The 26,063-nt window shown below is 36.4% G+C and overlaps 1 protein-coding gene across 10 annotated transcripts in view; it reads left to right on the top strand.

Moving 5' to 3' along the window:
* MAST2 (microtubule associated serine/threonine kinase 2) overlaps positions 1 to 26,063 on the top strand; it is a 201,344-nt gene that overhangs the window by 42,494 nt on the left and 132,787 nt on the right. The window contains exon 1 of one of the 10 annotated variants that reach the window (XM_033416478.2): positions 18,382 to 18,737. The exons of the other annotated variants lie outside the window; for them this stretch is intronic. Within the exon in view, the coding sequence (XP_033272369.1) occupies positions 18,699 to 18,737 (39 nt within the window). The 5' untranslated portion in view covers positions 18,382 to 18,698. Of the gene's footprint in view, positions 1 to 18,381; positions 18,738 to 26,063 lie in introns of those variants that run through there. 10 annotated transcript variants of the gene reach the window in all.

Genomic DNA, 26,063 nt, shown 5'->3' with positions numbered 1-26,063 from the left:
GAACCTGTTGACATAGTTCATAATGAGCCTGCATTTGGGGTACAGTGAATGATCTGGAGGGGCGAATGGATGATATCCTGTACATCTTGCAAATATTTTAAACATTAAGCTTATTTATACATAGTTTTGACTATGAATTATGTTAAATCATGTTGCAGTTTTATTCAAAGCACTGCTAATTCTTTTTTTTCATAAACCTGTTTTTGAGAGTGTCTTCATCCCAGAAACCATCTCTTGTAGTTCAGAAATTCCATCATTCTACAGTGCTCTGGTTCATTAAAATACATGTAAATATAGCATTTACTGTACCTTAATTTTAAGTTTGTGTATGTAAAAATATAAGTTCTTTTAAAAAATAATATATAGTAGCAAATAGCAGTTATTCTGTAAACTTTTCATTTAACAAATTCTGTTTTCAAATGGGAAATCAAAGTACTTGATATGACTCTTGGAACCTTATGTGGAATTGCATATATTGTTCCTTTTGCTTAGATTGTTCAGTCAACTTCTGTGTATCTTTTAAGATCCAGTTCAATGATTCCCTCCATTGTGAAGTCTTCTGTGACTCCCTCATCTTGAACAGAGTTGTTAAACTTTATATGTACCACAATTAAACCTTACACAACCTTTATTACTATATATAGGTGGTAGACTCCAAGAGTGTGAATGAAGATTGAGTGCTTAAACTAGTTGCCACCATTAGAAGATGCTTGCTTTGTACAAATTACTTAAGTTCTCTGTAATGCTTTCCCTTTTGTAAAATGAGAATAAAAATTATCTAAAATAGTTATTCTCTTTTTGTCTTAAGTATTAAATGAATTTGTATATGGAAAGTTCTTAGAACAATGCTTGGAAACTCTAGGAAATATTAGATGGTATGATTATTGTGTAAATTTTCTCTCATCTGATAGTCTTTGAGCACGTGTTTCTCTTTACACCTGGACTGCAGAGCATAGCACAAAGCGTAGCATGTAGTGGGTTCTCTGTAAACATTTGCAAAATGAATCGGTTTTGAGTGTTCTGATATTCTTATTGTTTTTAACACAATCTCTAAAATTCTGAATAATTGTTTTACTGTAAGGGTTATGAAGATTGCTTTCAAAGTCCTCTCCATGAACATGTCTATTTTCTTTTTTCTCATAGGGTTAACATTTGTAAATATTTGCTGGGAATCTTGGTAGAGGATCCCATCTATCACTAGATTATATACTTCTTGACAGCAAGGTTCGTTTCTTACAAAAATTTCCCCCCATTCACTGCTCCCTGCAACAGCTATCTAACATAATATTTGATGTTTGTATGTAATAGTTGAGTCCACAAGCGTTAGGTGAAAATCACTTTTTCTAAAAATTATCTACTTATGGTGTATGACTCAGGTCTTTTTTTTTTTTTAAGCTTCCAAGTGAGTTGTCATTCTTCATATTTGCAGTGTGTCTTTTCTTATCTTAGAATATCTAGAGTACAGGGCTGGTTCAAGCATATGTGCATACTGGTAACCTTGAAAGGGGGGAAAGGTTAAGAAAGAGTAGCTGCAGAAAAGATTTAACAAGGCCTGAGACTGCTGTCCTTGAAAAAGCCTGCATGCAAGATTGGCCATTGGTTAGCATTTGGGAACTTGAACCGTAAACTGTTTCTTACACTGATAAAGCTTTCCCTAAATGATGAGAGTGACTGACTGTGTCTAGACTGTACAAACAATGTGAATACCTGCTTTCCTGGAGGCCTGGAATTTTGATATGTAGTAGGCAGAGTGTGCCTGTGTAAGCAGCTCCAATAAAAACTTAGAGCACTGAGTCTGATGAACTTCGCTGGTAGATTGCATTCCATGTGTGTTATCAAAATTTGTTGCTGGAGGAATTGAATGTGTCCTGTGTATCTCCACTGGGAGAGAACTCTTGAAACCTCGCCTCTGGTTTCCTCTGAACTTCATCATGCCCCTTTTCCCTTTGCTGATTTTGTTTTGTTTCCTTTTTCTGTAATAAATTTTAGTCAGGAGTACAAGTATATTGTTGGACCTGGGGGTTACCTTGGGGGCCTCTGACAAAGGTAGCCGCCTTTGAAGGGCTTGTGGAAATGGCCAAAGGTAGCTCCCCAGATTTACATTAATGATTGGGGTTGAAGATTGTTTTATGTGTAATAAACTTTAGGTCATTTCATAGCACCTGAGACTGAGCCATCTTTTCCTGTACCACTATTTGCCCCAGAACTGGATTATTTGCTTTTTACCCTGAGGATGGCATTGCTTCTGCCATGTCTTCCGTTTTTTTTTAGTATATAATTAATTCTTACCTCTTTGAATCTTGAGTCCTTTTCTTCTTTTTAATATTTATTTAATTTATTTATTTGGTTGCGCTGGGTCTTAGTTGTGGCAGGTGGGCTCCTTAGTTGCGGCACACGGGCTCCTTAGCTGTGGCATGCAAACTCTTCATTGCGACATGCATGTGGGATCTAGTTCCCTGACCAGGGATCGAACCTGGGCCCCCTGCATTGGGAGCATGGAGTCTTAACCACTGCACCACTAGGGAGGTCCCTCCTCCTGTTTTTTTATGGCACATAAAACAGATTGAAAGAGCTGGGCTCTCTTTTCTTGGTCTGTTACCTCTTTGCAGCATATCTTATTTTCATTATTTTTATTCAGTTAATTTTATATATATGGCCACTATGTTGAAGTATTATGCTAGGAGCTGTGGCTGATAAAAAAGAAGAATAAGATACAGCTCTTAAGCTGCCTCTGTTTCTTTCTTTTTTTTCTGTACTTGTCCCAAGCTTAGTATAACCCTTTTCTGTTTTTCCTTTGTTTGTCTCAGGATTTCCTGATTGATATTTTCTGTTTGTGAATACATTTAACAGTTTTCTTAGGCAGTTTAAAAAAAAACTGTCCTGGAATGTCCATCTTATATCCCCATACTTGCAAAATTGTTCTGTGCCATGTAAAATGACACATTTTAGAGCCCATGGTTGTGTGTGTGTGTGTGTGTGTGTGTGTGTGTGTAATCATGATTTATTACTGTGTTAAGTGAGGGAGACTTGTAGGAAGAATTGTGACTTAAAATATTCCATCAGTGTTTAACTTATGAAATGCATATGTAATAAGCATGTTTATAACAACGCAAGTACCGATAGGTCAAACTGAACTTGTGTTAGTCCAATTGGTTCTGTGATCTATATGAAACTAATATGCGTATTTCAGCCTATGCTACTTATTACATAGAGGCATGTTTTCATCTGTTGTAGAACCTGTGAAATAATCTTGCTCTACAGAATGTTATAAAGTTAGAGGTAAATTGACCAAAGTACTCATTCTCTAAGCAGAGAGCTATAAAAGGGAGATAACATAATATAATTATAATTTTGAGGATAATATTTAGATTTGCCTTTAAATTAGGTTAATGGTATCTTTGGGCTTTTAGGGTCCCTTCCTAAATCTCAACTGGTTTAGGTTAGTATTGGGAAATACTATATCCACATAGTGTCTGGATTTTTATTCATTCAGCAAACATGTTTTTAGTGCTCACATGGTGTCAGGATTTGAGGTGAATGCTGGAGAAAATAAGATACAGAAGGCATTGTCCTTGTTCTCAGAGAACTAAATAATAATTGCTGTATAATTGTTATAATAGAAAACTGTGTGAGGCATAGTTTGGACACAATAGGTAGTGATCAGTTCTGGATGTGGGTGGGAATTAAAAGCTTAATAGTGATAATGCTTGAGCTGGATTTTAAAGGATGATTAGAAATGATCAAAGGATGGTAGAAGTTGTCTGTGAGGCAATAAATAACTTTTTCTAGGGAATGAAAGAAAACTTCATGGAAGAGGTAGTGTTTGAGCTAGACCTGGATGGATAAGTTTTAGAGATAAAAAGCTTTGGGCAGAGAGAAGGCCTTTCTGGAGTAGGGAACATGAAATAAAGGTATGGTTGTCTAAAATCCTAGAAATAGCAAATAGTTCATTTTGGCTGGAGTATAGAGCTTATATACTCATACTATACGGCAGTCAGTGTGCCTTCTTCTGGCTGCATCTTATTAAATAAAACAGACATTGTTCCTGTCTTCATGGAGCCTAAGGGAAGGAGTGAAGTGATAGATAAGGTTGTGAACAGTAGGTTGGGTAAATTGGATTAAAGAGCAAAGGAGTTTGGATGTTAAGGGAGGCATCAGGACCTCAGTTTTAAGTAGTGGGGAGCCCTTGAGGATTAACAAACTCGTTGAGAATTTTGATTAGGGCACTAGAGAGAAATGGGTTGGAGGGGGTCTTTTGTGTAGAGGTGATTGTTTGCAGATAAAAAAAGTGGGAGGGTGGTTGATGAGGAGAGGGTTAGGGAGGGAGAGGGAGGGAGATCAGTGTAAAGTGCTCAGAGAGTGTTTTCTGACTGAATGAGGGTCTTTGTATCTGCCCGTGTTCTTTACTCTCTGTGTACATCTCTTGCTTTCCTCATCAGTTGTTTCTTTCACCTTTCCCCATTTTATTTACCCTTATTCTGACTCCTTAATTGGCTTGTTTATGAAAAACATTTCAGATTTTTTCTGGACTAGAGATCTAATAGTTATCCTCTGCTTAGAAGCCTCCAATGATTATTAAAATTACAAAGACTTGATAGATCTCACAGAGTGATTTCATTAATCAAAAAAAACAAAAAAAAACCCAAACCCCACAAGATTATGGGAGCCAGGGCAGGCCTAGGGAGTGGAAAAAAGAGCTCGTTTGGCCATGTCTAATTTGAGGGATCCATTGCTAGTAAGAATTGTTTTTAGAGCTCAGGAAATTTGTGCTAGAGATAGAGCTTTAAGAGGCAAAGAATCACCAGTATGAAATGGTAGTTGAAGCTATGAATGTGGATGAGTTCACTTGAGAACATTGAAGGATTAAAAAAGAGACAGACCTTTAGGGGAGCCACTCTTCTGTTAGATGAGGATTGCCTTTAGGACAGGTATCGTGTCTTTCTAAATTTAATAAACCTTTTTGACTCTTCTGTGCCCGGTGCTGGGTGCACAGAGAAGAATGAGATACAGTCTTTGTGCTTAGCAAGATCCCAGGCTTTTAGGACAAAGAGAGATGTGTAGTGAACAGTGCAGAGCAGGTGCTATAGGGGAGGGAGAGAAACTGCTGTTGAGTTTTGCATTTTCAGTAACTATTCCATTATGTGTCACTCAGTGTGATTAGGAGGTTAAGTTTTTTGCTCTTTTTTAAAGCAGTGTAATTGATTTGTGAACGTTTTATATTGCTATGTTTTAAAGAAGAAAACAACTAGTCCTTTCAACAGGTTAGTTGCTTTATATGTATGTTGTCCTTGATTATAATTTTTCTATAGACTACTAGTATTAAATGGGGTAAAAAGATGCTTGCCACTATGCTTTCAATGAAAATGCCTGGAGAATTAATTATGAGCAGGAAGATTTATATCAAAACAAATCATATAGTTTCTCTAAATGAGTGATAAGAATTGCCTCCCCTTCCTCCTATTCAAGAAATATGTATATAATTATAAATCAGCATTGATGCAGTTATATAGCTGTAAATGGCAATGAAAAATTAATGTTATTATCAACACTGTCAAAGAACTATAGTGTTTAAAACGTATTTTGCTACAAATGAATGAGTCTGGGTGTTTTGTTTACCTGGTAGGATTGTATGGAATTGTGGTCTGTGTGCTCTGTACTGTGACTTTTGATCTGCGTTTCAGAATGCTGGGATTAGGAGCATCTCTGTCTAACAAAACTTTTTACAAGACATTTTATCGTGTCTTCTATAGTAGTTTAGTTTAGGTTCCTGATTATGAATGCAAATGTAAATTGCTGTATTGTGCCTATTAAAGGAATTGATGGGCATCTGATCTAGCCTTATCATTCTGAACAATAGTAGTTCTCATTATAAGCTTATGATGGCAGTGTGTTAGCTGCATTGTATTAAAGGGCCTCAGCTGTCTTCCTTCAGCAGCACAATTATTGATGTCAGTGAGAAGCATGGCTCATTGGCATTTTAGGATATTAGTTTCATGGAGAAAAGAATAATACTTTGAACATAGGATGCAAAATCCTCTTTGTGCTTAAAATGCATTAAAAAAACTCTTTTAGATTCATACATGATGTTATTCTACTTGGTACTTGCCTACTTAAGTAAATAATCAGAGATTAGCTAAAGAATAGTCATATCCTTCCCATAGAAGTAATTTGTGGGAGATATTAACTAGTATTTCCACATCAACTAGCGTTTTTTATAGCAGGGCCCATTTTGAAGGGCTCATTTACTGCATGATTAAAAATAATAACATTTGTTGAATGCATCCTGTGTGCTGGGGACTATGCTGAGTATTTGAAATGGATTAGCTTTATTTAATCCTTATACCAACCCTATGAAATAGACATGATTACTCAATCAATGTATAAATTGAGGAAGTGGAGGCTTAAAAGTGGGTAGCTTGCCCAAGTTCACACAGATGGTTCATGATAGAAGTATGGTTTGAATCCAGATCTCTCTTTTTGTAGAATGAATGCTGTTAATCTCTCTGATGATGTTTCTTATTATTTTGTAATTACTATATTTGGGAAGTTTCTCTCTTGGTTTCACTTGAACCACTTTTGTTGAGAAATTATAGAGAAACCTCTCCTTCAGTGTTGTCTGACAACTCCCTTTCCTCATCCAAAACCAGACAAAAAATTGAATGTTAGAGCAGGATAAATTTAACTGGACATTCTGTATTTTTATTTGCTAAACCTGGCAATCCTAAACAGGGAGGGACCTCAGAACAGTAGACTTCTTTTTTAACAGTTGTGGTATTGGTTCCCAAACTTTGCTGCACATCGAAATTATCTGGGAATCTTCAAAACACTGACACCTGGCTCCTGATCTCAGACATTCAAATATAATTGGTGTGGGATGTGACCTGGGGATCAGGATTTTCGAAAGCTCAGGTTGATTGTAATGTGCAGCAGAGTTTGGGAACCACTGAGATGTGGGAAACTCAAGGTTTTAAGGGACTTCTGAAAATCCCTATACAATGTTTTTTCATCTTTTCCTCTCCTGGCAGATATTAAACATGCTGTAATAAATATCCATCTTCATATATTCTTAAATGTTGACGCTTCCCTCTCTCTAGAATAGATCCTCTAAAATGGAGTTGCTGGATCAAAGGTTATATGCATATTTTATTTTAATAGGTATTATTGTTTTTAACAGTTTATTTTCTACCAGCAATATGTGAATATACCTGTTTTCTTGCATTTCTCTAAGTTATTAGATATTAAAACTCTTGTAATTTTTGCCACACTATGTTATTTATTTATTTAAAAAATTTTATTTATTTTATTTATTTATTTTTGGCTGCGTTGGGTCTTCGTTGCTGTGCATGGGCTTTCTCTAGTTGCGGTGAGTGGGGGCTACTCTTCGTTGTGGTGTGCGGGCATCTCACTGTGGTGGCTTCTCTTGTTGCAGAGCACAGGCTCTAGGCGCATGGGCTTCAGTAGTTGTAGCACACAGGCTTAGTTGCTCCGCGGCGTGTGGGATCTTCCCGGACCAGGGCTCGAACCCGTGTCCCCTGCATTGGCAGGCGGATTCTTAACCACTGTGCCACCAGGAAAGCCGGCATACTGTATTATTAACTCTGCTTTATAAATGAAGAAGCTGTGAGGTAGTATGAATATATCACTCAAGATGATTATTGTTAACAAGTAATGGATTGGGATTCTTTTGTTTCTGATTCCAGTGGTTTCTCTGTTATATCACAAATGCCTATACAAAGTGTACTTTTCCTATTATTCTATTATTTCAAGAGAGTTTCAGAACATTCCTTGGCATCAGTTGGACAAGGTTATGTGATTATGATAATATTGGTATTTGCTACTGACTGGAATTTTCTAATTAGTTTATCTCTGTATAGGCAGCTTTTTTTTTTCTTAATGAAGATGTTTTCAGTCCTTAGAGGCAGTGTTCAGAAGTTAGAGAATGAATCTAGGGAGGAGTCAAGACATCATGTAAAAGTGTAAAAAGGTAGGGATTTTTTCCCCCTCAAAACCAGATTTCATTGGATAAAAATTCCAAATGATAGAGTGAGTATAAATGGGTTTAAATATTGTATAAAATTCTAGTTATGTATGTTTTTCTGCTCTTGGCATGGGCTTGAGTCTTTGAAAGCGGAAAAGAAGATGATTTCATTTAGTAATGTAAAAGGCTATACAGTTTATTTAAGAGCTCACACTGCTAGAAAGACAGTTTCTTCACGTTTTCACTCTGATGCTTAGGAAGCTCACAAAGTATTTCCCACCTTTCTTCATTCAGAAGCACCTAACACAGGCTTAGTTGCTCCGCGGCATGTGGGATTTTCCCAGACCAGGGCTCGAACCTGTGCTCGAACTTTGTCAGTCAGCTCTCTAGACTGCGGTTTTACATATGGAAGAGTTAGAAAGTAATACTCTTCTCAAGAAGAAAGTGGTGGTCGAGGTCCAACCTTCACCAATTTGAAGGTTGTTACTAGTGAGGGTGGAATGTAGGGAACCTTTATAACTCTTTAGAAGCAAATTAGTTAGGAGAATGGAATTTTAACATGTCAAGTGATAGACTTGTTCCTTCTCTAGTATTCTTCATCTTATAAATGGTGCCACAATCTTGGTAAAAGATGGCATCCTTGATTGTTTTATTTTTCCACCTCATGTTCAGTCCAAGAGCTAGTCTAGTTGGCTCTCTGTATGGAATACACTCTGAATCTGTGTATTTGCCTTCTCTCCACCCTGCCTGCCAAGCCTAATTGCTAGAACCCCTAGTACAAGTCCCCACTTCTCGAGTCTGAACTGTTCCAGTAGCTTCTTATGTGATTTCTCTGCATTCCCTTGACCTCTTTACAAATCATTCTCCACAAAGTAGTCAGTACATTAAGAAAAATTTTAAGCAATTTTTTAAGAAAGTAGTACATTAAAAAAAATGTATATCAGATTATGTCATTCCCTTGCTTAAAATTACCCAGTGGCTTCCCATTATACAAACAATAAACTCTAAACTCCTTATCATGGCCTACCAAGTTACTATATGATCTGGTCCCTGCCTACTTCTCTGAACTCATCTTATGCAGCAAACCCCTTCTTACTATATTCCAACAGTGTTAGTCTTCTTTCTACATAATGGACATTGCAAGCTTGTTCCCACCACAAAGCCTTTGCAGGTTATTATCCCTATAGCTATTATGCACTTTAGCCTGATCTTTTCATGACTGAGTCTCTCTTTCAAGTTTTATCTCAAATGTCATTATTCCTCCCCCATCACACATTGTTTTCTTCATGGCGTTTAACGGTGTGTATGTATGTATGTATTTACTTGTTTATTTGAAAAAAATTCTTAACTTGTTTTGTTGCATCTTTACATTTGGAAACTAGTATAGGATCTTACTCTGGATTTGGGGAGCTTTTGAATTTTATATATTAAAGGCATTTTAGTAAAATAATCTGTTTATGCAGACTATCATGGCATGCTTGAGGATTTCTGAGTTTTGCCTTGTTCACTAATATCCTGACAGCTCTGCTTGGTGGAAGGACAGATCAGAAGTGATGGGAGATTTTGTTCTTTATAATGAACAGTGCAAACTATCTTTTTTTTTTTTTGGCGGTACGCGGGCCTCTCACTGTTGTGGCCTCTCCCGTTGCGGAGCACAGGCTCCGGACACGCAGGCTCAGCGGCCATGGCTCACGGGCCCAGCCGCTCCGCGGCATGTGGGATCTTCCCGGACCGGGGCACGAACCCGTGTCCCCTGCATCGGCAGGTGGACTCTCAACCACTGCGCCACCCGGGAAGCCCCTATCTTTGAGTCTTCCTTATTTTGAACATTTTGCAACACCAACTATGTATGACACTTACTTTGGTTAAGCTTGGGATTTTAAAGACTTAGAACCATTCTGTAAGATGAATATTTTAATAGGTATTTTAATTAATTAAACTAATTAGTAAATAAGATTTTAACTTAAGCTATTTGAACTGTTTTGGCTGCTCACATTATTACTCATTAGATTAAACAGTGTTTGAAGGTAATTTATGCTCCTTATAAAAATAACTCATGCAATAGGGTATCTTAAAATGAGGAGTGTAGGGATGGATGTCAGAATGCCAGTGTTAAAGAGTAAATAGAGAACTTTCAGCAATATGGCAGACCAACCTAAAGCTTATAGGTTTTATGTCTAGGTCTATGATTTATTTTGAGTTAATTTTAATATATAATGTGAGATATGGATTTATGTTCATACTTTTTTGCTTGTCGACATCGGTTGTTCCAACGCTGTTGAAAGGACTGTCCTTTTTTTACTAAATTGCTTTGCACCTTTGTCAAAAATCAATGGACCATATATGTGTGGGCCTCTTCCCAGATCTTTATTCTGTTCCACTGATCTGTTTGTCTGTCTTGATGCCAGTATCACACTGTTTAATTATTGTAGCTTTATAATAAGTCTGAAAGCCAGGTAGTATAAGACCTACAACTTTGTTCTTTCTTATAGTTGATTTGGCAATTCTAGGTCCTTTGCATTTCCATTTGAATTTTAGAATCAACTTGTAAATTTCTAAAAAAAAAACAAACAAAACAAAGCGAAACAAAACCCAAACCCCAAAAGCCCCAAAACCTGCTAGGATTTTGATTAGGACTGCATTGAATCTACAGATCAATTAGAAGAGAATTGACATCTTAACATTATTGAGTCTTGTGATCTATGAACACAGTATTTCCATTATATAAATCTTCTTTGTTTCTGGGTAATGTTTTGCAGTTTTTGGTGTACAGGCCTTGTGCATCTCTTGTCAGATTTAGACCTAAGTTTTTCGTATGTTTTGATGCTATTGTAAAATGTAATTGCTTTACAATTTTCAGTTTCTGATTGCTTGTTGTCAGTGTATAGAAATACAGTGGATTTCTCAATATTGATCATGTATCCTACAACCTTGTTAAACTCACTTTTCAGTTATAGTAGCTTTTTTTGTTCATTATGTTAGATTCTTTTGTGTAGATGATCATGTCATCTGTGAATAAAGATAGTTTTATTTTTTATCCTTTCCAAGTTAGATGCAGATCCCATTTATTTATTTTTTCTTTGCTTTATTGCAATGGCTAGAAGTGCCAGTGCGGTGTTGAATAGAAGTGATAAGCAGGCATTATTGCCTTGTTTCTTATCTTAGGAGGAAAGCTTTCAGTCTTTCACTGTTAAGTACAGTGCTAACTTTAGGTTTGTTGTAGATGCTCTCTATCAAGTTGAGGAAGTTCCCTTCTTTTCCCAGCTTGCTGAGAGTTTTAACAGGAATGGATGATGTATTTTGTCAAATGCTTTTTATGCATGTGTCGAGATGATAAGGTTTTTCTTTTTTAGTGTGGTAATCTGGAGAGTTATATTGCTTTTTTTCATTGGTTGACTTTTAAATGTTAAGCCAACCTTGCATTCCTGGCATAAACCCCACTTGGTCACAATGTATTGTCTTTTTAATATATTGCTGGATATGATTTGCTAAATTATTACATTTATTTTCATAAGGGATATATATGGTCTGTAGTTTTCTTTTCTTGTAATGTCTTTTGCCTGGTTTTGGAGTCAAGATAATGCTGATATTATAGAATGTGTTGGTAAGTAGTCCCTCATTTTCAATATTTGGAAAGAGTTTTTGTAGAATTTGTTTTTTTAAATGCTTGGTAGAATTTAGTCGTGAAGCCACCTGGATCTGTACTTTTATTTGTAGGAATATTTTTAAACTAAAAGTTCAGTTGCTTTACTAGATATAGGGATATGTATATTCATACTTTCTATATTTCTTTTTTTTTTTTGGCCATGCCATGCATCCTGTGGAATCTTAGTTTCCCAACCAGGCATTGAACCCGTGCCCCCTGCATTGGAAGTGCAGAGTCTTAACCACTGGACCACCAAGGAAGTCCCAATATTTTCTATATTTCTTGAGGGAAGTCCCAATGCTTTCTATATTTCTTGAGGGAAGTCCCAATACTTTCTATATTTCTTGAGGGAGATTTGGTATTTTATGTCCTTTAAGCAGTTTATCCATTTCATCTAAATTGTATAATTTATTGGTATCAAATTATAAATCTCTCATCCTGATCTTGGTAATTTTTTCCTTCATTTTTCTCTAACAGTCTGAATAGTGATTTATTCATTTTCTCAAGATCTAGCTTTTGTTTAACTGATTTCTCTTATTACTGAATTTATGTATGTATGTATGTCTATACGTATGTTTTCTACTCTATGCTCTCATCTTTATTATTTTTTTCTCTGCTTACTCTGGATTTTATTTACTCTTTCTAGTTTCTTGAGGTGGAAGCTGAGGTCATTTCTTTTCTAATATAGGTGATTAGTGGTAAACATTTCTCTCTGTATACTAAAGCTTTAGCTATATCCTACACATCTTTGATGTGTGTTTTTTTATTTTCACTCAGTTCAAATTACTTTCTAGTTTTCTTTTTAATTTCTTTGAATGATGAGTTAGTCATGGGTATGTTATTTAGTTTTCAAATATTAGAGGATTTTTGCATATCTCTTTTGTTATTATTTTCTAGGTTATTTCCATTGTGGTCAGTCACATATATGACTTAAGTCTTAAAATTTATTGACTCATGTTTTATAGTGTTGAATATGGTCTACCTTGGTAAATGTTTTGATGTGCACTTGAAAAGAATGTGTGTTCTGCCACTGTTGTGTTAGTGCTCTACAAATGTCATTTAAGTCACATTGGTTGATAGTGTTGTTCAGTGTTTTTTTGGTCCTTACTGATTTTTTGTCTGCTTTCTATATCAGTTGTTAAAGAGGGTTTTGGAATCTCAAGAGGGGCTGGAGGTCAATGCATATGCTGTCTGTTATGTTTTTATTTTTTAAATCATTGATTTTCTAGCTTTGATTTTACACTAACTTAATTACTTTGGGCAGTTTTCACAGGGAAAATCATTTTAATTTTAAGTCATCTAGGCCTTTAAGGCAAGGGAGATATATGTATTTTAGGAATTAGAATTTAGTGATAGGATTTCTAGTTTCTCTAAAAGTTTTGAATTATTTATGTCAGTGTTTGGATTGAAAGGAATCCTTTGTCTTGTGGCATGTCTGTTGGAATGTGAGTATGTATAGACTTTTAGTTTTATCCTTTAAAAAATAACAGGGAAAACAGAACTTCTAAAAGCGGAATACAAAGGAATACAGAAGTGATTTTCTGCTTTTGAAAATTGTAGGAAAGTTTTCTGTTTTGATTGTGTAAAATTTACATTGTAGTAAGCAAAAGACATAAAAATGATGTTAATTGATTTTCCGCTCTGTGATTGCTTATAACTTTTGCCTAGATTTTTTTTTTTTTTTTTTTGCGGTACGCGGGCCTCTCACTGTTGTGGCCTCTCCCGTTGCGGAGCACAGGCTCTGGACGCGCAGGCTCAGCGGCCATGGCTCACGGGCCCAGCTGCTCCGCGGCATGTGGGATCTTCCCAGATAGGGGCACGAACCCGTGTCCCCTGCATCAGCAGGCGGACTCTCAACCACTGCGCCACCAGGGAAGCCCCAGATTTTTTTAAATGACAGTAATTTTTGCAGTTTCAGCCCACTTTTTCCCCCCATTTGACCTCTTAATTTTCAGACCCACATGAAATAAATTACCTGCGCTGAGGGACTGAGACTGCTTCTGGCAAACACAATTAATGGACTGTTTTTCAAAAGGGGCACAAAACTCCAAACAGAAAGGTCCCTCAGATGTATGGGCATCTTGGGAACAAAATAAAGTGCATTTATAGGATACAGTAAAATGAAAATGTAGAAATCAAGCAAGTTTCAGCTGGTTTATTTAACTTTTTATTTTCAAATAATGACAGTGATTTCCTATAAGGTTTGAGTGGAGAATCTTAACTGTAAACCCATGCATATTGTAAAACAGGGGATATCAGTAAAATCATTCTTTTTACCTTGAGGAGCATATTTTTCCTGTATAAAAAGGCCTATTTTGAAGGAATTTTATTTGACTGAGTTTCCATTTAAGCAGCAAATTAAAAAGAATCCTTTGTTGAGGACCTATCATGAACCGAAGAGATTCCAGGTTCTGTGCTTTGTGTTGCATGCAGTGCTGCATGCCTGGTGGAGAAAGGTCTCCTCTGAGACTACCTTCAGGACTTGGGTTTTACAACAAGAGTTAATTTTCTTGTTGGGCTTATCTGGCTTGTTTACCATATAAAGCTCCTTATAGCTTTCCACATTGGGTTAATCATAAGATATTTTACTCACATTCGGATAAATGAAAGGATGATATTTGTTGAGAACATGCATGGATGCAACCTATTCTGAGAATTTATGTATTTAATTTTATTTATTTCTGCAGATGTCCTAGTTTCTACCTAGTCATTGCCAAATGGTCTTTTTAACACCAAATTAATGTATAGTAGAGAAGTTGATGAAAATGTTCTATTCATCCTTCCTAGGACAGGAAACCTTCCTCCATTGTTCTATTTAGTTAAAGCTGCATGTTCTAGCAGAAACGTGAGTTCAAGTTCCTAGTATACAGTTTCTGAACAGGTTATATCCCCTTCTTGGGTCCTAATTTATCCAGGAATAAAATACGGGATTTGGATTATATTATGACGACTGTTTATAAATCAACTTTATTTGAAGCAGGATTCAGTATGAACTGTTAGGGTAATTTTTCTTAGCAGTCCTTATGTCTAAGCCCTTCCATTCCTGGCCACTGTATTTACTAACCTCCCAATTATTCCTCCCCTTTTATGTTAGATACTATCGTCAGGCATAAGTCTTCCTACTCCTCCCAACTCCTACAGTTATCCACAGCGACCGTGTGGATCCTTCCACAGGGAAGGATCCTGGCATCACAGTTACTTAAATTAACTTCATCATCATCATCATTTATAGTCCACTTATGTACCCTCTTCAGGACTATACTCTGTGCCTTGGAATATCTACTAACGTCATAATGCTGGATAACCTCCTCACCATGACCTGATAGATTTTCAGTTCCCTCATTTAATTATTCTTAGAGTATAACAGTGCTTAGGCTTATCAGCATCTCTATTAGATCATTCTAATTTCTTCCTGTCCTTTAATCTTTTAGCTTAGATTCTGTGGTCCATTAACTCTTTAGCTCTTCCGTCAGTGTCGTAAGTCTTTTGCCCCATTTTTTGTCCATCCATCTGGTAAATTCGTCTGGTAAAAAAACGTTTGCCTTTGTGTTACTGTAGTTTACTGAAGAAAGCCACACATGGAGCAGATTGGTAGCTGGCCCTATAAAATTATGATGAATAATGTCTGTCAGTCAGTTCTCAACATTGCTTGCCAGTCCTTTTTCTTTAACTCATCTTCTTGTTCTCTACATTATCTCTTTCAGATTCTCTTTGCTTTTCTCAAATTTCCAATCTCTTTGCTGATTTCTTTCTTATTTCACAGAGAAAACAGCTATAATTTGGAAACTTTGTTAGCTTCTTTACCACTAAGATTAACAGATATTTCGTTACCTATACCTGCTTTTTCTTCTGTTACAATGGAAGAAATAGTCCTCCTCCTATTTCTGTAAATGCCCTGAATCCTGTCCATTCCTTTTCAAGAATAACTTCTTTAAAGAGATTTGGCTGTGAAGGATAGAAAAGAGTTAAGTGGAAGGTGGAAGAGTTGTCAAGATCTGCCATCTTTATTTACTCATTTCCTGCTCACTCACAGAAGCACTCTGTGAGAGGGCTTCTGCTCCTCTCACCTGTCTACCCCTGAAACTCTTCTTACAGAGGATACCAATGACTTCCAAGTCAGTAAATTCAGGGGTTTTCTTTAGAGATGGGTCTCTTGGCAGCATTTGTTACTGTTCAGCCCTCCCTGAACACTCTTTTCCTGGCTTCTTTGATAGCATTAGCAGTCTTGATTTTCCTCCCATCTCTCTGGTTACTCTTCTTCAGTCTCCTACAATTTAATCAGCATTTGTAGATATTATTTTAGTATTAAAAATGAAAGTTTATTAGATTAGAGAGAAGAATGCAAAATTGGTATGAATTTTAAGAACAAAACATGAGACTTTAAAGAAGCCAGCTTATGGCAGGAAATTTTGGGCAGGGTGCATTCTACACTGTCATTAGAAATATTGAAAAAGTTTAAGAAGCACTGGTATATGTTGTTTAAGTTATTCAACAGTCCGATAAGGTGTATGATTGTATTCCTGTTTAACCACAAAGAATATGAGATAGAGAAGAAGGAGGATGGTATGTATTCAGGAAGCAGTGCATTGTTCTTTCTCATTGGAAGGCTAAGGTTACAGCAAGGTAGTGGTGGAGATGAAATCTATTGTTCCTATATTATAGCGTGCCTTGAATGCCAAGGGAAGGAGTTTGTTACTAATTTTTTGGTTAGTGAGGACTGGTTAAAGATTTTTAAGCTATGCATACTTTAGGTAACGGCCAAGGTCTGATAATCCTGTAAGGTTTGTTTCAGTAACCAGATGGCACTTGGCACTGGAAGCCTTTTTTGTAGATTTCCCAATGTAATGAATTGAGTCCTCTTTGTCATAATTCCCACGTTGTATCATAATTACTTGTTTATTTGGCTTCCCCATTGGACTTGAGCTCTTCTAGAATGGAATTATTAGTTTATGGGTAATGTTAATCTTGGTAATCTTTCCCTACTGCCCATCTCAATGCTTGGCATAATAAATGATTCCTGAATTAGTAAATGAATGAAGAGTTTGAATTTTGAATGTCTGGCCTGAACAGTTTATCAGAATATACCATTTCTATTTCTACAGGGATAGATAGATGAGAGGCTCACTCCTACTTCCTCTCTGCTGATGTATGTGTTTTAGTTAATAAAATCTATTTTGATAGAGGCTCTGTAGCTTTAAAATCCTGTGACTTTGTAGATACTCATACAGTAGATAACACACCCTATGCAAATCAGCTGTCTGTTCAGGTCTTGTGTTTGTTTTCCCCATAGACATAATCCGTCCATTAGTTGTTTAAAGCAGCAGATGGAAGGAGTCCATGGAGATGTGGATTTATTAGCTCTCACAATGAAAGACCACACTGGTTGTGCTAAAGATTAGAAGGTTTTTGCTGAATGAAAGAGAGATGGATTCTGCTTTGTGTGCAGTTTTCAGCAGTGTGGCTAGCTCTTGTGACTAGAGTCAGTTGTAAGAAGACCAGAAAAAGATTTTGTAAATAGACCTTCCTTCAAGCCCCAGACTGTTTGGTGCAGCTGCCATAATTATAGGAGGGGCAGCCTTTTCTCCTTGTTAGGTGCAGACTGAATCTGTCCTATAGTTATTGCTATATTTACTCCTTAGAGAGTACAACAGCCTGATTCAGGGTGCTTTATACATAACTTTATTTGTCAAATTAGGAAATTTGGATTAATATCTTCTGAAATTCTTTGGAGAGTGAATAATTTGTGCATGTCCTATAGTTTGAAGAACAGTGATTGTGAATTGGTAGATAATGTATTTAACCCTCTTCCTAAGAATATAGTGCTGCCTTTGCTAACAGTTCTTTTGTGACTTACTAGAAAAATCACTAACTTGCCTTGGTTTTCTTTCCCCTGTGTTTACTAGGATTCTGGCAATTACTATAAAATTGGAAAGTTTGAAACATTGCTTATGGGATGTTTAAGTGACAAAATCACATCATGAGAGCTAACCTTTCACTCTCCCTCTCTCTCTCTCTCTCTCTCTCTCTCTCTCTCTATATATATATATATATATGTATATGTTATAAATATATAAATTAAGAGTCTAGAAGCATCTGTAAACTTGGCTGAAGTCTTGCTTTGAAAATGACAACCAGTGACCAAAGAAACGATTCTGAGATTATTAAAGTCTGGGTAAAACTAGACTTTTTCATGCTGTGCCCTTTTAGAAGTCTGATGGAATGGGGAGCTTTTCCTGTGACAGTACTATCAGCAATGAATAGATGAATGAATTCGTCCATGCTCAGAACTTACCAAACGTGTACAAGCCCCCTCCAGGACATAAAAGAACAGGGAAGCCGACCTTAGCAATGACCTAAGCTCCTGAAGAAAGAGGCTTTCGTGACTGTCCAAGAAGTGAAGACCAGCGTATCTAGAGATAAAGAAACAAAAGAGCCTGTCACAGTATTGAAAGAATCTGACATTTGCTTTGTCTATACAAAGGATGAAAGGAATTTTGCCGACTTAGTCAAAACAATAACTGGTTTTATATCAGCCTAAGCTTAAAATATAGCGCCAGAATAATGTGTTTTTCTCTGTATTTCTGAAGAATTATCTTTTTAAAAAATGTATGTGACGTGGTTTTGTTTTTGGAAAGGAAGACGTGACATGGATTTTATAAGCTTAGTAGCTGTAGGTGGAGACTCTCTTGTTTTGTTTGCCAAACCTTTTTAATAAGCAGTGAAGTCAGGATGTTAAAGATTGGAATTTTTTTCCGGGATCTTTGTCCTTTTCTTGGTACTTCAGATATTTTCAACCAAAGGGGTATGTATGCAAGAGAAAAACAAATATGAAAAATTTCCCCCTTTTTTGATGGTGATTCAGATGAGATCTATCTGGACTGCTGTGAAGAAAGACGTGGCTCTGGTGTTAGGCAGTGATTGTGTACTCACGCTGGACTGAGAGAGAGCTGGTTTAGTGGAGCAGTGGGCACAGCATGGAGAGCGGGCTTGTTTGCCTCTTTACCCAGCGATATGCAAGTAGGCACTAGTGGTTGACTAACTGGAGAGTGGCGTTTTTTTGGTCTGCTGTCTATTATGGATGATTCCAGTATTCTACAAAGGAGAGGGTTACAGGTGAGTAACAGAAAGCCTTTTTACTGATCTCCTTCCTCTTGCTGCCTATTGAAAATGTACTGAACAGATAGCTTAAATTTTATTTAATTCATTTGAGGCAGGGTAGAATGGTACTAAGTTCCTCTATATTATGTGTAGTTATAATTAGAGAAATCATCTAAGACCTTTCTACTTTGATAGAAAAAACGTGCTGCTTGGGTTTACTTATATTATATTGAGTGGAGAATAAATCAGACCTATGCAGGATGCACACCTAATTTTGGACACCAGACATTATTGCTGACAGATTGTTTACAGTAAACATATTCTGTTCCTGACCACTGTGCCTGTCTCCCAACCCATCCCTCCCTTAATTAATTCACATATATGTGTGACCCTACACATAGTTTTATGAACTTTTCTAAATTATCACTTTGCATACATACATACAATATAGCCATATGTGATGGCCATGTATCTGACACCTGTTTTGGAAGCCCTCTCCTCCTTAAGTCTTGGATAATTTGGTACATGAAGAGGTAAGTAAAATATAACAATGAGGGGGAAATAGACTGGTAGACATCCTTCAACTGAGTTTTAATGAGTACCTTTAGCACTAAAACAGTACATACTACAACTCTTTTAAATTTGATAATTAATTTTTTTATGCTTTGTAAAGTAGATCATCCTGACTTAATCTTATTAATAAAGAACAAACCAGCTTCATTTAGTTCATCATCGAACGTTTTAAAGGATTGACATAGTAAAGATTTCAGTATAAAACGCTGAGCTAATCAGTCAACCTGTGAAGTTCTTGTCATGAAATATAGCTATTTCTCTTGTTTTTATTTTGTTTGTTTGACATTTGTAAAGCACTTTTTGACAAAGCACCTAGGGTCTTTTTAATCATCCTGAATTAACATTGTTTTGGTTTCTTTAAAGTGCTCAGAAAGAAAATGTATAGGATTGGTAAAATTTAAACAAATGATATTTGTAGCTCTTCTTATTTGTGCTTCTAGTTAATGGCATTGAAAACATTCAGAGCCTACTGGGAGCACCCACTGCATCTTCAGCAGTTGTCCAGGATGACTGGGCTTTCAAAGTCAAAGCCTTATTTTAATTTCTTCTGTTAGTACAATTGGTTCCATGAGATTTGTCATTTGATTTCCTGGGAGTATTTTGTGAAATTGTTATAAAGTACTCAGAAGACCTCTGATAAATAGTGTTGTGTGTTCAAGTAGCTGTTAATAGAAAATGGCCGGCTCTGTAAGCACATTTAATTGCATTGCCTATTTATCTCTTTATTTCTCTTTAGTTTCCAGGATTCAGAAAGGGAATTCTATTTGTTGAATGGGAAATATTTTTAGTTATTGTGCCTGTTTTGTGCTAAATCAATTAAATATTTTCTCCCTAGTGACTGAGTCAGTCTCTAGTATCTACTACCCTGTTTACTGATGCCCCTTCCTTTCAAGTCTTTGTTTCTATCCAGCAGGAGTTCCAAATTGCCAGATTACATAGCACTGGAAAGTGTTTTCATACAGCCTCTTTTTTACACCCCATTTTTTTTTTTACTTTCAAGTTTATTCTCCAGAAGGCTGCATTGGAACATGCTGAAATAGAAGTAATGCTTGAAAAGCAGAAGTTTAGATTATTTGTTTTAAACAGGTAAATTGTTAACGTAAAACTTTGAAAGTTGGTTTTAGATTTGTGTACATAAACACAAAAGCTAAAGTGTACCCAGTAGTACAGATAATCTACTGGGTTACCTCAGATTAGAAGATGAAAATCCAAATGAATATCTGGGCCTTACTAATAGCTTTTTGGTGAATAAGTTAGACTTCCTAAAAGTTTTCCAGAAAATCAGCCGAGATACACCCTACTTTGATCACCCAGCTTTCTTTGCTAGGTTTCCTGGGAGGTATCAGTATAGTAAATAGTGCATTCATTGTGTGCCTGTTTTGTTTCCTATATTGTTAGACTATACATTATCTCAGTCAATCATTATGACGTTGATGACAAGTAGGTGTTATCTGCATTTTCAGGTGTATCCATAGGTTGGATGGGTTTCAGAGTTGGGTAATCTAGAGTCTTTTGCTCAGCTTCTCAGCTTCTCTGCTTCTCTCTTCTTTTTCAAACTGGCTTCCTACTTATTAGAAAAAGATCTGTAGTGGTTTCAACCTGCACATTCACACACTACAGCATCCCTGGGTCCTTTTAGACCTCTGGGAGATTCTGTGAGCATGTTTCCTTAAAACTGGAGGAGTCTCCATCCTGTGTAGGGATTGACGACATCATTTTACTTGAAGAGCAGTTGAGGTTTGGGTCTTCCATATGGTAAAAATTGGCTCTCATCCTACTGCTACTTTTGGAGCATCTGCAGTGTGAGATATTTGAGACTGCAGTCCTTTGTGAATGGAAGAAGGTGCTTTTATATTTGCCCTATTTCCCAGTCAACTTTATGGGAGATTATTTTAACTTTGAAGGGTCACCAGACCACCATAAACAAACTCTTATTATCAACTCTCTTAGCGCCATCATTTCTACATTAAGTAAGTATTTGCCTATAAGGCAGACAAAGTAATTGGTCTTCATTGTATAGAGAGCCCAGATTCTGAACTGAGGATATGCTCTGCTGATAAAATTATTGCCTTCAGGCAAAAACTGTGCAATGTTTCTTCTCTGCTTTTCTGCCTTTTATGTTGAAAAGAGAAAGTGCTTAAAAGTGCCATCATTCAGGGGTACTTAATTATTATTTTGGAGAACATATGACAGCACAGTGCCTACTGGGAAGTACTGTTGACAAAGCATTCTTGGGATTTTTTTTTTAATTTTGAAAATTATGACTGTCCTAATAAATTATGATCACTGTACAAGATGCAATTCAGGTTAGATTTTAGTCCTTAAAAACAAAATCTTGGGGACTTCCCTGGTGGTCCATTGGTTAAGACTCTGTGCTCCCAATGCAGGGTCAGGGAACTAGATCACGCATGCTGCACGTCGCGGCCAAAATGCAAAAATAAATAAATAAAACAGAAAATTAAAAAAAAAGGAATGTGTATATAATATTTATTAAAAACAAACTTCAAGAACCAGCTAGATTTCAAACATTCTTTTTGAAAGTTATTTCATTTTTAAAAAGATCACGACATATGTATAAGCATGTAACCTAATGATTTCCTCCTGATGCTCTAAATTTCATTTTTGTTTGTTTGTTTGTTTTTGTTTTTTAATTTTTAGCCACACCGCGAGGCATGTGGGATCTTAGTTCCCTGACCAGGGATAGGACCCGCACCTCCTGCATTGGAAGGCAGAATCTGAACCATTGGACCGCCGGGGAAGTCCCCGTTATTCTTTTTGTGGGAAGTTTGATAAAATAAGAAAAATTGCAATTTGTACTCTTCAATTCTTAGCACCACTGAATATTTTCTTCTTCTCTCTTTTTTTTTAACATCTTTATTGGAGTATAATTGCTTTACAGTGTTAGTTTCTGCTGTATAACAAAGTGAATCAGCTATATGTATACATATATCCCCATATCCTCTCCCTCTTGCATCTCCCTCCCACCCTCCCTATCCCACCCCTCTAGGTGGTCACAAAGCACCAAGCTGATGAATATTTTCTTCATATCAGTAAATTAAATGGCTTTAAAAATTGAGTGATTTATCTGTATACTTCCTATTTTTCCTCTGTGCTCTATAGTTTACTCCTATGTTACAGCCAAACCACATTTTTTTGGATTATTTTTTCCATATTCATTTATCTTCTCCAGAAGTTTCCCATTCTTGAATGTTGTTCTCTCCTTTCTTTACCTATCAACCTCTGGTCATCATCCCCATGTAGCAACTAATGTCATCATGGATAATTTCAACATCTTTGCAGAAAAGGATAATCGAAGCAGCTTCAGATCTTTAGAGTTCTCTTTGCTCTTTTTTAACAGCATATTTTCCCTAAGCAGTGCATATTTTTATAGGTGGAGTTGTTTCACCTAGAAATCTTACGATATTCTAAAATTACAACCCCTTATCATCTCTGAATTAAATTCTTGTATTCTCCTGTGTGAAGATCACAATTTGGAGGACTATGAAACACTTCCTGTAGATGTGTTTTATTTAACTACTTTTGGAGATTTTAAGAAAAATTGACCAATACAGGCCTCACCAATCCTTTCTCATTTTATATTTTGTAGCTTCATACATTTACTGTATTTTATCATTTCTAAGACTCTCATCTTTTTACTTTTTAACAGCTCTGAAGTTATAGTATGTTACTTTTGATGGTGTGTTATACTTTAACTGGCAGTGGTTATTTTGTTTTGCTTACAATTTTTTTTCTAATACCTAAAATAATGACATCCCTTGAAATTAGTAGTTTTTTCAGATTTGATGAAATATATTACCTTACTGGCCTCTGAAAGTATTTGAGTTTGCAATATATATGTCTCAACTAAAGACCTCTGTCTTTCTTAGCTTTCCTCCTTTTCTTTTTCTAATGTCTTGAAGATATCTGTTCCCTTGATTCTTTGCTTTTCTTTTAATAAGTTGATCTACTAGTTTGATGTGTTTCCTTTCTATATCATTTGAGATCTGTTTTGTTAGTTTTTCTAAGACCAACTATCCCAACCATTCCAATGTAGTTTTGCTTTTGGGGTATCTGTTGCAAATGGCAATCAGTAAGTTACCACTACCCCGACCCCCGGGCAAACTGGTGAATTTGTCTATTTACATTTGTTATGAACTGTTTCTGCCATATTATTTCTTACATTCCATGTCCTGCATTTCCATGCCTTACAGCTCCTTTTCTTCTTTTCCATTTAAAAATATTGATAGAGTTTTTTGGCTTGTGTTCTTATTTGATTTTTCCAACTCTACTGGTGAATTAGAACAAATTCAGATTTTAACCCCCCTCCTGAACAACACAAGGACTCCTACCTTCTCATCACCCCCTCCAAACGTACATGCTATTTTTGTCCAGTATTTTAAAAAATTCCACAAGTTGGATATTTCTATTGTTATTTTATACAGTCAGTACTTAACTGAGATTTATGTATCTTTGCTAGTTTTCTTGGTCAATATTCATTTTTGGGTCTTAGACTTTCCTCCTGGGATCATTTTTCTTCTTCCTAAAGTATGTCATTTAACATTAGTATAGTTATGTTAGTAGTAAATACTTATATTTATTTAAATGTCTGTTTTAAATACTTTTGACCTTGAAAGATGGTTTGTATAGGTACACAATTTTGTGTTGATAGTCATTTTCTCTCAGACTTGCACATATTATTCAGCTATCTTTTGGTTTCCATCATTGCTATTGAGAAATATATTGATACTCTAATTGTCATTCCATTGAAGGTTATGGATCTTATTTTCTGTCTCTTAAGATTTATTTTTGTCTTTGGTGTTTTCCTTTCTTTTTTAAAAAAATTAGTTATTTATTTTGGCTGCGTTGGGTCTTCGTTGCTGCGCGTGGGCTTTCTCTAGTTGCGGCAAGCAGGGGCTACTCTTTGTTGCGGTGCGCGGGCTTCTCATTGTGCTGGCTTCTCTTGTTGTGGAGCACAGGCTCTAGGTGCCCGGGCTTCAGTAGCTGTGGCACACAGGCTCAGTAGTTGTGGCACACAGGCTTAGTTGCTCCGCAGCATGTGGGACCTTCCCAGACCAGGGCTCGGACCCGTGTCCCCTACATTGGCAGATGGACTCTTTTAACTACTGTGCCACCAGGGAAGTCCCTGGTGTTTTTCAATATTATTATCATTTACCTGGTCTAGATTTTTTAAAAATTAATCCTACTTGGGGTACATTTTGCTTCCTATATATTGTGTATTCATTTCTATTATCAGTTTTGGGAATTTCTTAGCCATTATCTCTTCAGATATTGTTAACATCTGCATTTACTTTTTGCCTTCTGGGACTCGAATTGGGCATATGTTGAACACGAGTGCTAGACAGAGAAGAGTATATACTCTATATTCCGTGTAAAGAAAATGACAAAACGGCAAAACTGACCTATAAAGTTTAGAAATCAAGAAGATGGTTTTCCTGGGGAGTGTAGGTAGTGACTGGAGGAAGGGACATGAGGATGCTTCTGGATTGATGGTAATAATTCATTTTTTAAAAATCTGGCTGTTGGTTACACTAGTGTGTTCAGTTTGTGAAAATTTGAGTTGTATGCTTATGTGCATTTTTCTGTATTTATAGTGTATTTCAATAAGAGTAAAAAAGTATTTGTTGTCTTCTTTCATCCAGTTGGTCACCGAAGTATAGGATGGTATTTTCATCAGCAGTGGATTCTGAGTGGGCCCTAGAGTGTTGTTCTCTACTCCTCCTCTCACCTCAAACAGTGTTATTTATGTTAGGCACACTATATGGGTTTAATTACAAGTTCTGTAAAGAGATATCTAGTCTTTCAGTTGTGGAGAATGCCCCCACCTCCCAACCCCTGCCTTGCTTTTATATGTTAGTTGAGAAGTTGTCTCCAAAGCCCAACCCTCTGTCCACTTCCAGTGGAGTGGAAGATTGAGTTATGTTTCTTAAAGGCTGTTAATTTCCTTTTCTGGGAAGAGTGCAGCTACTCAGTGGAAGAGGAGTGAATGAATGACTGAATGAATAAATAAATATAAGTGAGAATTCAAATAGAAAATGTGGTGAGGGAGACTCAGTTTGGGAGCTGTCTCAGGCAGAGATAGTTTTAACCCCCAGTCATCTCCATGCTGGTGGCTATTGATATAAAGGACAAACATAAGCCTTGTGACTCTTGGCTTGCATATTTACTTGTGGGGGTAGTGGTTGTTGCCTTTAGACACTTGGCCTTTGTCGTTTCTTTGGAAATATTTTATGGGTTTAGTCATTGTGAATAATGAGTAATGCATATAGATAGTGATTCCTCATGTGAAGAGCACCATCTTATTTTGTATGTAATACCTTTAGAAGTTTGTTTTGTGGACAAGTGAAAGGGAGTGAGGGGTTATTTCTCTAGAATTTAGTATGTACAGCTTTCTTTGCAGCTTCAGAATATAGTTCAAGAAAAGAGAGATATATCATTTTCGGCAGACAGTGTCAAAATATGTCAACTTGAGGGATCCAACACGGTAATAAAAATTTTAGAGACTCTAAACAATATATCCTTGAGTTTTGGGAGCAGAGTCAGCAATTCATCCATTAGCGTTTAAACCTTGTTAGAGGTGGGTCAGATTAGAAAAATGCAACTTATTATTATTAATGATAATCCAAACTGTCAAGTCCTAAGCTTCTTTGCGGGGGGGTGGTTAAAGACCGTATTTTGTTTTTAGAGCAATTTTAGGTTTACAGCAAATTTGAGAGGAAGGTCAGATATTTCTCATATACTCCTTGCCCC

The sequence above is a fragment of the Orcinus orca genome, chromosome 1 (assembly GCF_937001465.1).
Source record: "Orcinus orca chromosome 1, mOrcOrc1.1, whole genome shotgun sequence".
Classification (NCBI taxonomy): Eukaryota; Metazoa; Chordata; class Mammalia; order Artiodactyla; family Delphinidae; genus Orcinus; species Orcinus orca.
The sequence above is the reverse complement of the archived record's forward strand: the minus strand, read 5'-3'. Positions and strand labels throughout refer to the sequence as shown.